The sequence below is a fragment of the Scyliorhinus torazame genome, chromosome 5 (genome assembly GCF_047496885.1).
Source record: "Scyliorhinus torazame isolate Kashiwa2021f chromosome 5, sScyTor2.1, whole genome shotgun sequence".
Taxonomy (NCBI): domain Eukaryota; kingdom Metazoa; phylum Chordata; class Chondrichthyes; order Carcharhiniformes; family Scyliorhinidae; genus Scyliorhinus; species Scyliorhinus torazame.
This window is the reverse complement of record NC_092711.1, coordinates 127187679-127205417: the sequence shown is the minus strand read 5'-3', so window position 1 is coordinate 127205417 and position 17739 is coordinate 127187679. Positions and strand designations below refer to the sequence as shown.

The 17739-nt window shown below is 48.1% G+C and overlaps 1 protein-coding gene across 8 annotated transcripts in view; it reads left to right on the top strand.

Moving 5' to 3' along the window:
* LOC140421843 (uncharacterized) overlaps nt 1-17739 on the top strand; it is a 56884-nt gene that overhangs the window by 20942 nt on the left and 18203 nt on the right. For 4 of the 8 annotated variants that reach the window (XM_072506825.1, XM_072506822.1, XM_072506824.1 and 1 more), the window contains one exon: nt 6675-8417. The exons of the other annotated variants lie outside the window; for them this stretch is intronic. In XM_072506825.1, the coding sequence (XP_072362926.1) occupies nt 7018-7752 (735 nt within the window). In that variant the 5' untranslated portion in view covers nt 6675-7017 and the 3' untranslated portion in view covers nt 7753-8417. Of the gene's footprint in view, nt 1-6674; nt 8418-17739 lie in introns of those variants that run through there. 8 annotated transcript variants of the gene reach the window in all.

The following is a 17739-nucleotide window of genomic DNA, read 5'->3' as shown; positions in this document are numbered from 1 at the left end:
TTCAGACATAGTCGGGGGCAGTTGTCCCCTTTCCTTTGCCTCGTTAAAGGTCCTCGTCAGTACCGGGGCGAGCAAGTCCAAATATTTTCTGGAGAATTCGACTGGGAATCCGTCCGGTCCCGGGGCCTTTCCCGTCTGCATGCTCCTAATTCCTTTCACCACTTCTTCTACCTCGATCTGTGCTCCCAGTCCCACCCTTTCCTGCTCTTTCACCTTGGGAATTTCCAGCCGATCCAAAAAGTCCATCATTCTCTCCCTCCCATCCGGGGGTTGAGCTTCATATAATTTTTTATAAAATGTCCTGAACACTTCATTCACTCTCTCCGCTCCCCGCTCCATCTCTCCATCCTCGTCCCTCACTCACCCTATTTCCCTCGCTGCTCCCCTTTTCCTCAGTTGGTGTGCCAGCAATCTGCTCGCCTTCTCCCCATATTCATACTGTACACCCTGCGCCTTCCTCCATTGTGCCTCTGCAGTGCCTGTAGTCAGCAAGTCAAATTCCATATGCAGCCTTTGCCTTTCCCTGTACAATCCCTCCTCCGGTGCTTCCGCATATTGTCTGTCCACCCTCAAAAGTTCTTGCAGCAACCGCTCCGTTCCTTACTCTCCTGCTTCCCTTTATGTGCCCTTATTGATATCAGCTCCCCCCTAACCACCGCCTTCAACGCCTCCCAGACCACTCCCACCTGGACCTCCCCATTGTCATTGAGTTCCAAGTACTTTTCAATACATCCCCTCACCCTTAGACACACCCCCTCATCCGCCATTAGTCCCATGTCCATTCTCCAGGGTGGGCGCCCTCCTGTTTCCTCCCCTATCTCCAAGTCCACCCAATGTGGGGCATGATCCGAAATGGCTATAGCCGTATATTCCGTTCCCCTCACCTTCGGGATCAATGCCCTACCCAGCACAAAAAAGTCTATGCGCGAATAGACTTTATGGACATAGGAGAAAAACGAGAACTCCTTACTCCTAGGTCTACTGAATCTCCACGGGTCCACACCTCCCATCTGCTCCATAAAATCTTTAAGCACCTTGGCTGCTGCCGGCCTCCTACCAGTCCTGGACTTCGACCTATCCAGCCCTGGTTCCAACACCGTGTTAAAGTCTCCCCCCATTATCAGCTTTCCCGTCTCTAGGTCCGGAATGCGTCCTAGCATTCGCCTCATAAAATTGGCATCATCCCAGTTCGGGGCATACACGTTTACCAAAACCACCATCTCTCCCTGTAGTTTGCCACTCACCATCACGTATCTGCCCCCGTTATCCGCCACTATAGTCTTTGCCTCGAACATTACCCGCTTCCCCACTAATATAGCCACCCCCCTGTTTTTCGCATCCAGCCCCGAATGGAACACCTGCCCCACCCATCCTTTGCGCAGCCTAACCTGGTCTATCAGTTTCAGGTGCGTTTCCTGTAACATAACCACATCTGCTTTAAGTTTCTTAAGTTGTGCGAGTACCCGTGCCCTCTTTATCGGCCCGTTGAGCCCTCTCACGTTCCACGTGATCAGCCGAGTTGGGGGGCTTCCCACCCCCCCCCCCCCCCCCCTTGCCGATTAGCCATCATCTTTTTCCAGCTTCTCACCCAGTTCCCACGCAGCTGTATCTCCCCCAGGCGGTGCCCCCCCGCCCATCCTCTCCCGTACCCACTCCCCCCTTTCCCCAGCAGCAGCAACCCAGTAATTCCCCCCTCCCACCCACCCCGCTAGACCCCCCGCTAGCGTAATTACTCCCCCCATGTTGCTCCCAGAAGTCAGCAAACTCTGGCTGACCTCGGCTTCCCCCCGTGACCACGGCTCGCACCGTGCGACGCCCCCTCCTTCCTGCTTCTCTATTCCCGCCATAATTATCATAGCGTGGGAACCAAGCCCGCGCTTCTCCCTTGGCCCCGCCCCCCATGGCCAACGCCACATCTCCTCTCCCTCCCCACCTCCCCCCATCACCACCTGTGGGAGAGAGAAAAGTTACCATACCGCAGGATTAGAACATAAAACCCCTCTTCGCCCCCACATTCGCCCCACCACTTTGTCCAAACGTTCTTTTTAATAGTCCACTCATTCCAGTTTTTCTTCTACAATAAAAGTCCACGCTTCATCCGCCGTCTCAAAGTAGTGGTGCCTCCCTTGATATGTGACCCACAGTCTTGCCGGTTGCAGCATTCCAAATTTTATCTTCCTTTTATGAAGCACCGCCTTGGCCCGATTAAAGCTCGCCCTCCTTCTCGCCACCTCCGCACTCCAGTCTTGATAAACGCGGATCACCGCGTTCTCCCATTTACTGCACCGAGTTCTCTTCGCCCATCTAAGGACCATTTCTCTATCCTTGAAACAGAGGAATCTCACCACTATGGCTCTGGGAGTTTCTCCTGCTCTCGATCCTCGCACCATAACTCGGTACGCTCCCTCCACCTCCAACGGACCCGTCGGGGCCTCCGCTCCCATTAACGAGTGCAGCATCGTGCTCACATATGCCCCGACGTCCGCCCCCTCCACACCTTCAGGAAGACCAAGAATCCTCAGGTTGTTCCTCCTTGCGTTGTTTTCCAGTGCCTCCAACCTCTCCACACATCGTTTCTGATGTGCCTCCTGTATCTCCGTCTTCACCACCAGGCCCTGTATATCGTCCTCATTCTCGGCTGCCTTCGCCTTCACGACCCGAAGCTCCTGCTCCTGGGTCTTTTGTTCCTCCTTTAGCCCTTCGATCGCCTGTAGTATCGGGGCCAACAGCTCTTTCTTCATTTCCTTTTTTATCTCCTCCACGCAGCATTTCAAGAACTCTTGTTGTTCAGGGCCCCATATGAAACTGCCACCTTCCGACGCCATCTTGGTTTTTGCTTGCCTTCCTTGCCGCTGTTCCAAAGGATCCGCTGCAATCCGGCCACTTTCCTCCCCTTTTTCCATCCGTGTCCAGGGGGAATTCCCTTCTGGTTTACCGCACGGTGTTTTTAGCCGTTAAAATTGCCGTTGGGGCTCCTATCAAGAGCCCAAAAGTCCGTTCCACCGGGAGCTGCCGAAACGTGCGACTTAGCTGGTCATCGCCGCACCCGCGTCATCTAATTCGACCATATTATGATCACTGCCTCCTAAGTGCTCCCTTACTTTAAGATCTTTAATCAAGTCTGGCTCATTACATAACACAAAGTCCAGAATGGCCTGTTCCCTCGTGGGCTCCATCACAAGCTGTTCTAAAAAGCCCTCCTGTAAACATTCAATGAATTCCCTTTCCTTGGGACCACTGGCAGTATTATTTACCCAGTCCACCTGCATATTAAAGTCCCCCATGATCACTGTGACCTTGCCTTTCTGACATGCACTTTCTATTTTATGGTGCATTTTGTGCCCCTGGTCCTGACCACTGTTAGGAGGCCTGTACATAACTCCCATTATGGTTTTTTTGCCTTTGTGGTTGCTCAACTCTACCCACACAGACTCCACATCATCCGACCCTATGTCGTTAGTGCTATTGATTTAATTTCATTCCTAATTAACAAGGCAACCCCGCCCCCTATGCCCACCTCTCTGTCTTTTCGATATGTTGTGAATCCCTGGATGTTTAAATGCCAGTCCTGAACCCCCTGCAACCATGTCTCTGTGATGCCTACCACATCATACCTGCCAGTCACAATCTGGGCCACAAGCTCATCTACCTTGTTCCGTACACTGCGCTTTTAAATATAGCACCTTTAATTCTCTATTGACCGTCCCGTTTTGTTTGCTTAGTGTGGTGGACCTTGGTTTACAGAGCCTTTCCATACACTGTGTCATATTTTGTGGGATGGGGACAATCGTAACCAGTCTTGAGTTTTGTCTGTTCGTGTTTTTTTAAATTTCTAAGCAGCTATGCTCCCCACTGATTACTTCACCTCTTGGTTCCCTGACTTTCCCTTCCCCCCCCAATCTTTAGTTTAAAGTCCTATTGACCACCCTATTTACTCTTTTCGCCAGAACACTGGTCCCAGCTCGGTTCAGGTGGAGACCATCCCAACGGTATAGGTCCCCCCTGTCCCAAAACTGATGCCAGTGTCCCATGAAAAGGAACCCCTCATTCCCACACCACTCTTTCAGCCACGTGTTAACTTCCCTCATTCTTGCCTCCCTATGCCAATTTGCACGTGGCTCGGGCAGTAATCCGGAGATTATGACCCTTGAGGACCTGTTTTTTAATTTGAATCCTAGCTCTTTATAATCTCTAAACAGGTCCTCTTTCCTAGACTTGCCTATGTTGTTGGTACCGACATGGACCACAACAACTGGATCCTCCCCCTCCCTCTCCAGTATCCTTTCAAGCCGGTCAGAGATGTCCCGCACCCTAGCACCGGGCAGGCAACATACCATGCGGGACTCTTTATCCTGCTCACAAAGGATACTATCTATCCCCCTGATAATAGAATCCCCTACAAGTACAACTTGCCTATTTACTCCCTCCCCTTGAATGGCCTGCTGAACCATGGTGCCTTGGTCAGCTGACTCATCCTTCCTGCAACCCTGTTCGCCATCCACACAGGGAGCAAGTGCCTCATACCTGTTGGACAGAGTCATGGGCTGAGGCTCCTGAGTTCCTGACTGCTGGTTCCCTTTACCTGCCTGACTTGCAGTCACACCCTGCTGTCCCTGGCCACTGGCAGGATTTAAACTACTTACTCTGACAGGTGTGACTGTCTCCTGAAACACAGTGTCCAGGTAAGTCTCCCCCTCCCGGATGTGCCTCAGTGTTTGAAGCTCAGACTCCAGCTCATTGACTCTGAGCCGGAGCTCTTCGAGCAGCCAACACTTATGCAGATGTGGTCGCTGCAGCTCGCAATGGGATCTGCCAGCTCCCACATCAAGCAGCTCAAGCACATCACCTGACCAGCCATCACTAATTAATTAATTAGTTTAATTTAAATTTATGGTGGGGGCAGCTTCAGCCAATCAGACACTACCCTGCACTTTTAACTGAAAAACAGCACAATTAGATTAACCACTTACCTTTCCTGGTTACCTTACTGCTCCTGTGAAGGTAAATGTTTTTTAAAGGAAAAACTTACCTCCCAGAAATGCCTTGCGCACCACTCCCGCCAAAATCCAAGGCCTGCTCCTGTGATGGTAAGTGTTTTTTAAAGGAAAAACGTACCTCCCAGAAATGCCTTGCACACCGCTCCCGCTGAAATCCAAGGCCTGCTCCTGTGAAGGTAAGTGTTTTTAAAGGAAAAACGTACCTCCCAGAAATCACTTGCGCACCGCTCCCGCCGAAATCCAAAGGCCTGCTCCTGTGAAGGTCAGTGTTTTTTCTAGATCTACTCCAATCTAGAGGATTGGAGTATAAAGTCACAGTGGTTATGCTGCAGCTATACAAAACCCTGGTAAGACCCCACTTGGAGAACTGTGAGCCATTCTGGGTACCACACCTTTGGGAGGATATTTTGGTCTTGGAGGGAGTGCAATATAGGTTTACTAAAACGATTCGCCGCGATACCTGGACTACAGGGGTTAGGTTACGATGATAGATTATTGATTGATTGGATTGATTTATTGTCACGTGTGCCGAGGTACAGTGAAAAGTATTGTTCTGCGGACACTCCATACATATCGTTCCAGACATGAAAGAAAACTCATAGGACCTACATAAATACACAGGCAAGGGGTGAGCATGCAGAGTGCATTACTACTCAATAGAGAAGATGTGTGAAGAGATCAGCTCAGTCCATAAGAGGATCATTCAGGAGTCTGGTAACAGCGGGGAAGAAACTGTTGTTGAACCTGTTAGTGCGTGTTCTCAGACTTTTCTCTGATGGGAGAAGTTGGAACAGTGACTAACCCGGATGGAGGGGTCTTTGATTATGCTGCCCACTTTCCCAAGGCAGAGGGAGGTGAAGACGGAGTCAATGGATGGGAGGCAGGTTTGTGTGATGGACTGGGCTGTGTTCAAGATTCTCTGAAGTTTCTTACGATCTTGGACCAAGCAGTTGCCATACCAGGCTGTGATACAGCCAGATGGGATGCTTTCTGTGGTGCATCTGTAAAAGTTGGTAAGAGTCAATGTGGACATGCTGAATTTCCTTAGTTTCCTGAGAAAGTATAGTCACTGTTGTGCTTTGTTGGTCGCAGAGTCGGCGTGGGTGGACCAGGACAGATTGTTGGTGATGTGCACACCTAGGAATTTGAAGCTGTCAACCGTCTCCACCTCAACACAATTGATGCAGACAGGGATGTGTACGACATTTCGCTTCCTGAAGTCAATGACCAGCTCCTTAGTTTTGCTGACATTGAGGGAGAGATTGTTGTTGTTATGCCACTCCACTTGGTTCTCTCTGTCCTCCTGTAGATATTGAAGATGTTGAGGGATATGGGGGGTAGTGTGGGAAAACGGTGCTGTGATAGATCAGCCAATGATCCCATTGAATGGTTCAGGCTCGATGGGCCGAATGGCCGACTGCAGCTCATATTTGTTGTGATCTGGACAGGAATCTGTGAGCTTGGATCTGTCAATCAGCCTGAATCAGCACCTTCAGGAGAATAGGGAGGGTGAATGTTAGATACAGCAGAGTGAGAATGGAGGGAGTGTGTGGGATGGAGATTTACAGCTTTCGGGGAATAAGAGAGAGGAAAAAATGTGACATAGAAATTAGAATTGTCTGTTCTGAATTTCTATCCTGTACTGACAGTGATGAATTTTGTAAATTGTTTTTACAGGATATTAGACTAGGAGGAATTACAGACAGAAATCTCAAATATTACGTCTCGATCTGACAGTCACTCGATTCCCTTTAACCTGAATATCATCGGCCTTTGAATCTAGAAGGAGAAATGTTTACCCGAACTGTCAGCTAAAGATTTCAAACATCAGTGTGACTGGAAAAGCACCAAGACCCACACAACACACACCCGAGTGAGAGTGTTCCACTGAACTGACTGTGGAAAGAGGTTGAACCAGGTACACAGCCTGAATAAACATAACAACATTCACAGCGGGCAGAGACCATACCCTGTTCTGAACTGATTGTCCAACCTGGAGAGTCACGAGGAGACACAAAACATGGAGAAACGGAGGAAATGTGGGGACTGTGGGAAGGGATTCGGAGTCCCATCGCAGCTGGAGATTCATCGGCGCATTCACACTGGGGTGAGGCCATTCACCTGCTCTCAATGTGGGAAAGGATTTGCTCAAGGATCCAACCTGCAGTCACACCAGAGAGTTCACACTGGGGAGAGGCCATTCACCTGCTCTCAATGTGGGAAAGGATTTGCTCAAGGATCCAACCTGCGGAAACACCAGCGAGTTCACACTGGGGAGAGGCCATTCACCTGCTCTCAATGTGGGAAAGGATTTGCTCAAGGATCCCAGCTGCAGACACACCAGCGAGTTCACACCGGGGAGAGGCCATTCACCTGCTCTCAGTGTGGGAAAGGATTTACTGAAGTATCTAAACTACGGAAACACCAGCGAGTTCACACTGAGGAGACGTCGTTCATCTGCTCTCTGTGTGGGGAGAGATTCAGTCAGTTATCCCGCCTGCGGAAACATCAGCGAGTTCACACTGGGGAGAAGCCATTCACCTGCTCTCAGTGTGGGAAGGGATTCACTCAAGTAACAGGCCTGCGGAGACACCAGCGAGTTCACACTGGGGAGAGGCCATTCATCTGCTCTCGGTGTGGGAAAGGATTTAGTCAAGTATCAAACCTGCGGAAACACCAGCGAGTTCGCACTGGGGCGACGCTGTCCACCTCTCAATGTGAGACGGGATTGCATGTTTCATCGCATCTGCTGTGACACCAACAATTTCACAATCGATTACAGGGGTTGGATTCTGCTGTTATTATTTCTGCTCTACACCCAGGACTGCATTTTGTTCATTCTGACAGGTGGTCAGTGGGGATGGTCGGAGGGTTTCTTTCTGCTGGACTGGCCGGTCTCACCACTTTGCCTCCAGTGGGCTGATGCTCTTTGAGCCTTGTTGCTAATACCTGGCTTCAAATTGCACAAGGATCACAGAGTGAAAGGGTGTTTGGAAGTTTGAAGATATTTAGTTCCTATTTCTGTTTGGAATTGAACAAACGAATGTGATATAAAAGTTAGTTCAAATATTAGTTACAGTAATGTGTCTGTGATCAGTCTAATAGTAGTGAGTTCACAGACAAAGGATTTCAGAAAGCATGGCAAGGGAGGGGTGTCTGGTGGAGGATGGGAAAAGGATGCTGGGTAACAAGAGGCCCAGGGTTAAGGAATGAGAAGTGAGCCAATCAGGATATTTGGCCAGGTCAGGAGGTGTATAGGGTGGCCTATGGGAATGCCATTTGAATGTATTTGCAGAGATCTCTTCGTCTCCGACCTCATTCGTTTCCAAGGGGTTCAGGAGACAGTTTCTGCGTTCTGAGTCTCTGTGAAGCGAGTCAGACTTGCAAGTTGGTTAAAATAAATAATACTATATCTACAAATCCATCTCGAGTTTTATTGAGGCCAGACTGACGGGTAAAGAATTTAATATTGTCAGAACCTCCCAAAGCATGCCATGGAGATGGGCCCTGGTGGTTATCTTTTTATTTAATTTACCTGGATCATGGTGCCAAGGACACGGGTTCGATCCTGGCTCTGGGTCACTGTCTGTTGGAGTTTGTATATTCTCCCCATGTCTGAGTGGGTCTCACCCCCAAAACCCAGGGTAGATGAATTGGCATCGGTAAATTGCCTCTTAATTGGAAAAAAAATATATCTTGGTGTTACTCACTTATCTGGGTGTTATTCACTTATCTGGGTGTTACTTACACAAGAAAACTATCCGGGTTTGAGGGACAAGTTGTCTGAGGTGGACTGGGAAACTGGTGGGAGACAGGGAACAGCTAATATTTTAGGAATTATTACATATTTACCAGGGCGTCGGTTAGCTCAGTTGGCTGGACGGCTGGTTCGTGATACAGAGCGAGGCTAACCGCGAGGTTCGACTCCCACACCGGTTGAGGTTAGCCATGAAGGCCCGGCCTTATCAACATTACCCCTCGCCTGAGGTGTGGTGACCCTCAGATTAAATCACCACCAGTCAGCTCTCTCGCTTTCTCTCTCAAAGGGGAAAGCAGTCCTCTGGGTATTTTGTGACTTTTATTTCACATTTATACAACAAATATAGGTTCTATTAAGGAACAAAATTCCAAAAGGAAAAGTGATACAACCGTGGCGAGCAAGAAAAGTTAAATGTTCCATTAGATGGAATACAATGTGGAAAAATGTGAGGTTATGCATTTTGGAAGGAGGAATGGAAGCATAGACTATTTTCTAAATGGGGAAATGCTTAGGAAATTAGAAGCACAAAGGGGACTTGGGAGTCCCTGTCCACGATTCTCTTAAGGTTAACGTACAGGTTCAGTCGGCAGTTAGGAAGGCAAATGCAATATTAGCATTCATGTCGAGAGGGCTAGAATACAACACCAGGGATGTCCTTCTGAGGCTGTATAAGGCTCTCTGGTCAGACCCCATTTGGAGTATTGTGAGCAGTTTTGGGCCCCGTATCTAAGGACTGCTGTCCTTGGAAAGGGTCCAGAGGAGTTTCACACGAATAATCTCTGGAATTAAGAGTTTGGCATATGAGGAACGGTTGAGGAATCTGTGTCTGTACACATTGGAGTTTAGAAGGATGAGAGGGGATCTTCTTGAAACTTATAGGATACTGCAAGGCCTGGATAGAGTGGATGTGTAGAGGATGTGAGAAGCAGAGGACACAATCTCAGACTAAAGGGACAATCCTTTAAAACAGAGGTGAGGAGGAATTTCCTGAACCAGAGGGTGGTGAATCTGTGAAACTCTTTGCTGCAGAAGGCTGTGGAGGCCAATTCACTGAGTTTTTAAGACCGAGATGGATAGGTTCTTGATTAATAAGGGGATCAGGGGTTATGGGGAAAAGGCAGGAGAATGGGGATGAGAAAAATATCAGCCATGATTGAATGACAGAGCAGACTCGATGGGCCGAGTGGCCTAATTCTGCTCCTATGTCTTATGGTCTCATGGGTACACCCCGGCGTCTGTTCGGATGCACTGAGGGAGAATTTAGAATGTCCAATTCACCTAACAGCATGTCTTTCAGGAAACCGGAGCACCCAGAGGAAACCCACGCAGACACAGGGAGAACGTGCAGACTCTGCACAGACAGTGTTCCAAGCCGGGAATCGAACCCGGGTCCCTGGTGCTGTGAATCAACAGTGCTAACCACTGTGCTACTTTAAATTTAAGGTGCCCAATTTTTTTCCCAATTAATGGGCAATTGTGCGTTGCCAATCCACCGACCCTGCACATCTTTGGGTTGTGAAGGTGAGACCCACGCAGACACAGGGAGAATGTGCAAACTCCACATGGACAGTGACCCGAGACCGGGATCGAACCCGGGTCCTCGGCTACCTGAGGAAAAGTGCTAACCGCTGTGTCACCATGCCGCCCGGAGCCTGATACGTTTTGAAATAGTTAAAGAGTAACTAAGATGCGCGTGAGTGGGTTCTTCCCTGGGGTACAGGACGGAGTGAGCATTGTTCAGGGGGGCCAGCGAATCACTCACACATGTTCTGGTCCTGCCCCAAGCTAGTTGGATTGTAGATCTCATTTTTTGAGACCATGTTGGAGATTGTTGTGGTCGAGCTGGAGCCGTGTCCACTGGAGGCGATCTTTGGGGTGTCAGACTCCCCAGAACTCCTTGAGGGAGGAGGGCTGACGTGTTGGCCGTTTCCTTGTTCGTTGCTCAAGAGGTGAGTCCTGCTTGGACGGAGGTCGGAAATACCACCCAGGGCCTCGGCGTTATTGGGAGACTTGGCAGAAGTCTCATGGCTTCAGGTTGAACATGGGCAAAGAAACCTCCTGCTGATTACCACGTACCGGCCCATCAGCTGATGAATCAGTACTCCTCCATGTTGAACACCACTTGAAGGAAGCACTGAGGGTGGCAAGGGCACAAAATATGCTCTGGGTGGGGGACTTCAATGTCCATCACCAAGAGTGGCTCGGTAGTACCACCACAGACTGAGCTGGCCGGGCCCCAAGGGTCATAGCCGCTAGACTGGGGCTGCGGCAGGTGGTGAGGGAACCAACAAGTGGGAAAAACATACTTGACCTCATCCTCACCAATCTGCCTGCTGCAGATGCATCTGTCCATGACAGTATCGGTAGAAGTGACCACCGCACAGTCCTTGTGGAGACAAAGTCCCGTCTTCACATTGAGGATACTCTCCATCGTGTTGTGTGGCACTACCACTGTGCTGAATGGGATGGACTTTGAACAGATCTAGAAACTCAAGATTGGGTATCCAGGAGGCGTTGTGGGCCATCAGCAGCAGCAGAATTGTATTCAACCTCAATCTGCAACCTCATGGCCCGGCACAGCCCCCACTCTATGTGATGTTCCTTGTATAGTCCTCCAAGATGGCTAAAAGTCGTAGCGTTGACAAAGAACATCAAGCTATGTATTTGAAACAAAACTAGTTTAGTTTACACGACTTCAAATGGTTCGCACACTTTACTAAGTAACAGCTAATCAAACAACAGTATTAACTCTATGCTACAGAAATCTATAATATCTTTCTAATACAACTAACACATTATCTCAAACTTTCACTAACCTTCTCCCAGAACTGGAGATACCGGCTTTTATATGACTACTCTGGTGCCATCTAGTGTTGAGATGCATGATCATCATCTTGTTAACCCTTTACACTCCTTCCATATTACAACACTAACCCAAAATTTTAACCCTTACTGCACCAAATACCTATAATACAATATATCCCCACATTCATCACAGGCTCATTGTCCCAAATGTCTAATTGATGTATAGAAATTCTGTAGAGTTCTCACTGGGACAGGCACCAATCAATATGTTTTGAAAAATAAACTACTTGTGTTATGTTTTCGTAGTGGCTTCAAAAGCTTGGAACTCAGTTAATGAAAAGGGCACAAACTCACAGCCTTAAACTAATACAGAAATTACAAAGGCTTTTCAGATATAAAATTTAGACCAAGTGTGAAAAAATCAGTACATAAAGGTGATCAGTGTGTAAATGTTGAGAGAGCAAAATACACTAGAAAATACAGCATGACATTCAACGAATACATGTTTGTAAGAAATAGGAGTTAAAATAACTAGAACTATGAAAACTGATTGGAGAACTCAAATTCTTTAAGTTCACAAACCAAAGGTGGTTCTATATGTGACAAAGTGACTGCTTCTTTCCAGAAACTGCAAGTTAAAGGTTAAACTAATTTCAGACACAAGGTTGAAGGATTCAAACCTCACAGTTTTCTTCACACAACAGGGCCTCGAACCGAAGTATAACTCTTAAGGGTTCTGCCATTTACTGTATATTTCCCATCTGTATTAGACCTTCCAAAATTAACCCTGTTAATTATCAATGGCTGGGGAGTTAACGGTTCCAGACCTTAGCTCACCCAACCTTTATGGGATTTGCAGCAGTTGTTCTGTAATTAAACCGTTAAAGTGTAACTTTGTCCTGGCCTCGGGCCATGTGATGTATTTCACTTGTCCACTTTTACAGGAAGAATAGAAAGAATAATATACTTGAGATCTTATGAGACAAAGTCCCATCTTCACACTGAGGATACCCTCCATTGTCCTGTGTGACACTATCACTGTGCTAAATGGGGTAGATTCAGAACACATCACGCTAAAAACAGGGTATCCATGAGGTGCTGTGGGCCAGCAGCAGCCTGATATTCAATCACAATCTGTAACCTCATAGGCCGGCATATTCCTCACTCTACCATTGGGAACACACGAAGCAAGTGTGGAATACAAGGAAATATCATTGAATATCAGAAAGAAACTTAAGCAAGGAGTCTGGAGGGCTAACAGGGGTCATGAAAAGTCATTGGCCAGCAGGATTAAGGAAAATCTCAAGGCTTTTTATACGTATATAAAGAGCAAGAGGTATTTCGGGAGGGGGTTGGCCCACTCGAGATCAGGGGAGGGAATCTATGCGTGGAGCCAGAGGAAATGGACAAGGTATTAAATGAGTACTTTGCTTGTATTTACCAAAGAGAAGGACTTGGATGAAGGGTGTGGAAATAGTTTGGATCATGTTGAGATCAAAAAGGAGGAGGTACATGGGATCTTGAAAAACATGAAGGTAGACAAGTCCCCAGGGCCTGATGGGATATATCCCAGAATACTGTGAGAAAAAGGAGGAAATTGCTGGGGCCTTGAGATAAATCTTTGTATCCTCACTGCCTACAAGGGAGGTCCCAGAGGATTGGAGAATAGCCAATGTTGTTCCTTTGTTTAAGAAGGGTAGCAATGATAATCCATGTAATTACAGGCTGGTGAGCCTTACATCAGTGGTAGGGAAAGATTTGGAGAGGATTCATCGAGACATAATTTACTCCCACTTGGAAAGAAGTGGACGTATTAGCAAGAGGCAACATGGTTTTGTGAAGGGGAGGTTGTGTCTCACTAACATGATCGAATTATTCAAGGAAGTGACGAAGATGATTAAATGAGGGTAGGGCAGTGGATGTTGTCTACATGGAGTTCAGTAAGGCCTTTGACAAGGTCTCATGGCAGACTGGTTCAGAAGGTAAAGTTGTACAGAATCAGAGGTGAGCTGACAAGATGGATACAGAAATGGCTCCGTCATAGAAGACAGAGGGCAGCAGTGGAAGGGTGTGTTTCTGAATGGAGGACTGACTTGGGGCGTTCCTCAGGGATCAGTGCTGGGACCTTTGCTGTTTGTAATATGTACAAATGATTTGGAAGAAAATAACTGATTTGATTGGGAAGTTTGCGGATGACACAAAGGTTGGTATAATTGCAGAAAGCGATGAGGATACAGTAGGATGTAGATCAGTTGGAGACTTGGGCGGAGAAATGGCAGATGGAGTTTATTCCAGACAAATGTGAGGTAATGCATTTTGGAAGGTCTAATACAGATGGGAAATATACAGTAAATGGCAGAACCCTTAAGAGTATTGATAAGCAGAGGAATCTGAGTGTACAGGTGCACAGCTCACTGAAAGTGGCAATGCAGGAGGAGAAGGTAGTCAAGAAGACATAGGGCGTGCTTGACTTCAACGGCCGTGGCCATGAGTTTAAAAATTGGCAAGTCATGTTGCACCTTTATAGAACCTTAGGCTTCACTTGGAATATCTTGTTCAATTCTGGTCGCCACATGAAATGAAAATCGCTTATTGTCACAAGTAGGCTTCAAATGAAGTTACTGTGAAAAGCCCCTAGTCGCCACATTACGGCGCCTGTTCAGGGAGGCTGGTACGGGAATTGAACCGTGCTGCTGGCTTGCCTTGGTCTGCTTTCAAAGCCAGCGATTTAGCTCTCTGTTAGACTGGGGGTCACCATCACCAACAGTCTGTCCTGGTCCACTAACATTGATGCAACAGTCAAGAAAGCCCAACAACGTCTCTACTTCCTACGGAAGCTAAAGAAATTTGGCATGTCTGCATCGACTCTCATAAACTTGTCCAGATGTGCCACAGAGAGCATCCTATCCGGCTGCATCACAGCTTGGTATGGCAATTACTCGGCCCAAGATAGCAAGAAACTGCACTGTGGTGAACCCAGCCCAACACATCACACAAGCTTGCCACCCCCACATTGATTCTGTCTACACATCCCGCTACCTCAGGAAGGCGGACAGCATTATCAGAGTCCCCTCCCACCCAGGCTTTGCCTTCTTCCAGACCCTTCCATCAGGCAAAAGATACAGAAGTCTGAAGACCCGCACATCCAGATATAGAAACAACTTCTTCCCCACAACTACTAGACTCCTCAATGACTCTTCCTCGGACTGATCTGTTCCCTGTAAGAACACTATTCACGACATCCTATACTGCTCTTGCTCATGTATTTGCTGTTTGGCCCTTGTTCCACACTGTAAACAATCACTGTTGATGTACGATTTGTCAATATACTTTGTCGATTATTCTTTTTTTGTCTACTATATACGTACTGTGTACGTTCTCTTGGCTGCAGAAAAATACTTTTCACTGTACTTTGGTACATGTGACAATGAATCAAATCAAATCAAAGCAGGCTTTGGAGACAGTACAGAAAGGATTTACCAGGGAGTTGCCTGGTATGGACAGCGTTAGCTATCAGGATAGGTTGGAGAAACTTGGTTTGTTCTCATTGGAATGACAGAGGATGAGGGGGCAACCTGATAGAAGTCTACAAGGTTATAAGGGGCATGGACAGAGTGGATGGAAGCTTTTTCCTCGGGTGCAAGAGTCAATTACGAGGGGGCATAGGTTCAAGGAGCTAGGTTTAAAGGAAATGTACAAGGCAAGCTTTTTAAACAGAGGGTGTGGGAGCCTGGAACTCGCTGCCGGGGGAGGTAGTGGAAGCAGATACCAGTCTTGAAAAATACATGATTAGGATGGGAATAGAGGGACATGGTCCCCGCAAGGGTAGAGGTTTTTAGTTCAGACCGGCAGCATGGTCAGTGCAGGCTTGGAGGGCTGAAGGGCCTGTTCCCGTGCTGTTATTACTTTGTTCTTATAAGACTGGAAGAGCCGGGGATGTTCCTTGTGTTTAAATCCCTCAGCAAAAGGCAGTGAAGCCCACACATTAACTGAGGAGTTTTGAGGTCTGAAAGGAAAGTTTTTTTTCCGAAAATATTTTAAGTACATTTTTCATTTTATAAAACACAAAAACAAATCCATACAAACAAAATACCTTCCCTTGAAGAGAACAAAAACCAACTCGAGATCCCCCCACTCACTGACTGTGACCAATCCCTAAAGGTAAAAGACAATGTTCGCCACCTCTGGCCGACCCGTGGGCAGGACCCACCCAAGACAGCCCCCAGCATTTCCCCAAGGATGCTTCACTTACAAGCCCTTAGTCCCAGTCATATCCCCCCCACCCCCAGCCCCCTCCCCATGATCCTGAAACAAAGCTTTCCAGAAAAACATTAACACACAGGGGCCTCGATGAGCTTACAAGATTGCCCTGTGTAGTATTGTCGGCTTGCGCAATATTTCAGAGCGTTATTTATGGAGAACGTCCTGAGAGGGCTCCCACGTGTGGTGGTCCACCTTGATCACATCCTGGTCACCAGAACCATGGAAAGGGAGCACCTTAGCAACCTAGAGGAAGTCCTCCGTTAGTTTTCCGAGACAGGCTGCTGCCTCAAGAACGGAAAGTGCATGTTCTACGTCAAGGAAGTTACTTGGGGCATCGCATGGATCGGGATGGACTACACCCGATTGAGTAGTAAGTGCGAGCGATAAAGCAAGCCCCACTCCGGCAAACGCGACAGAGTTGTGGTCTTGCTTCTCATAAACTACTCTAGGAAATGTATTTCTGGCTAGTGACCATCCTTGTCCCACTATAAGCATTGCTGAAGAAGCATCAAGAATGGGCACGCAGAGCGCCTCAGGAGGCAGCCTTGCCAGGGTGAAACAGCAACTAACGTCGTCGGGGTTATTGACTCATAACTTCTCCAAGCCCCTTTTGATGAAATGCGACACCTCGCTATACAGAATCGGAGCTGTGTTGTCCCACCATATGGCTAACGGCCAGGAATGGTCGAAAAAGAAGGTTTGGTCGTCGTATTTGCGGTGAAGAAATTGCATCAATATGTGTATGGGCGTCGATTCACCATTGTGATGGACCACAATCCATTGCTGAGGCTTTTTAAAGAGGACAAGGCAATCCCACCAATGGCATCCGCCCGGAATCAGCGATGGGCTCTGTTGCTAGCAGCGTAGGAGTACACCTTCAAACATCACCCAGGTTAGCCTACCAGTCACCACCACCCAGATATGTGACTGTACGTATAAAGACCCAGTATTGGCGAAAGTACGCCACGCTGTATTGCACAGGTATCAGCGAGGGAAGCTGCCCAAGGATCTTACGGGGCCTTTGATGCCGAGATGCAGGAGCTCAATGTGGAAGACAGTATCCTCCTGTGGGGAGTTTTAGTCATGGTCCCCAGCCAGGGCAGACAGGCAATTCTCCAGGACCCCCGCAATGGACACCCAGGAATGTTGAAGATGAAGATGCTGGCCAGAAGCTGGGTGTGGTGGCCAGGTCTGGATGGTGTGAATGAACGACTGGCCCAACAATGCGCCACACTCAGGAGCAGCAGAGGCTCCCACCAGCCGCCCTGCTACATCCAGGGGAATGGCCAGGCTGACCTTGGCTGTGCCGACATGACAATTTTGCCAGACCCACCCAAGGGTCAATGTTTTTACTCATGGTGGACACCCATTCCAAGTGGCTGGAAGTCCATCGGATGTCACCCACCACGTCAAAGGCCATGGTTGAGAGTCATTGCTCTCTTTCAGCACACACGGAATCCCAGACGTGCGAGCCACAATGTCACCCTGTTCACTAGCGACAAGTTTGAGTGTTTTATGAAGGCAGCCGGGTGCAGAACATCCGCATGGACCCCCCCCCCCCCTTTCTCAAATGCACTGGCTGAGCGAGCGGCGCAGACCTTCAAGAGAATGATGAAGAAACAGACCACAAGATCCAGAGATGCGACTAGCAAGATTTTTGCTTTGCTATCTGACCACGCTGTGTACCATGACCAGCACAGCACCGGCAGAACTATTGATGGGCCAGAGGCTCAATACCCACTTAAGCCTCGTGTTTCTCCTCTCCCCCCCCCCCAACCAAACAAATAAGCTTGGCTCACTGAACCTTGTTCAAGCAGGTCCCCTCTCCCCACCTCATTCCGTTCACTCGCTGAAACTTTAGTTAGCAAAGGTAACCCCCCACCCACGGTGTATGCTCAAATAACAAAAACAAAC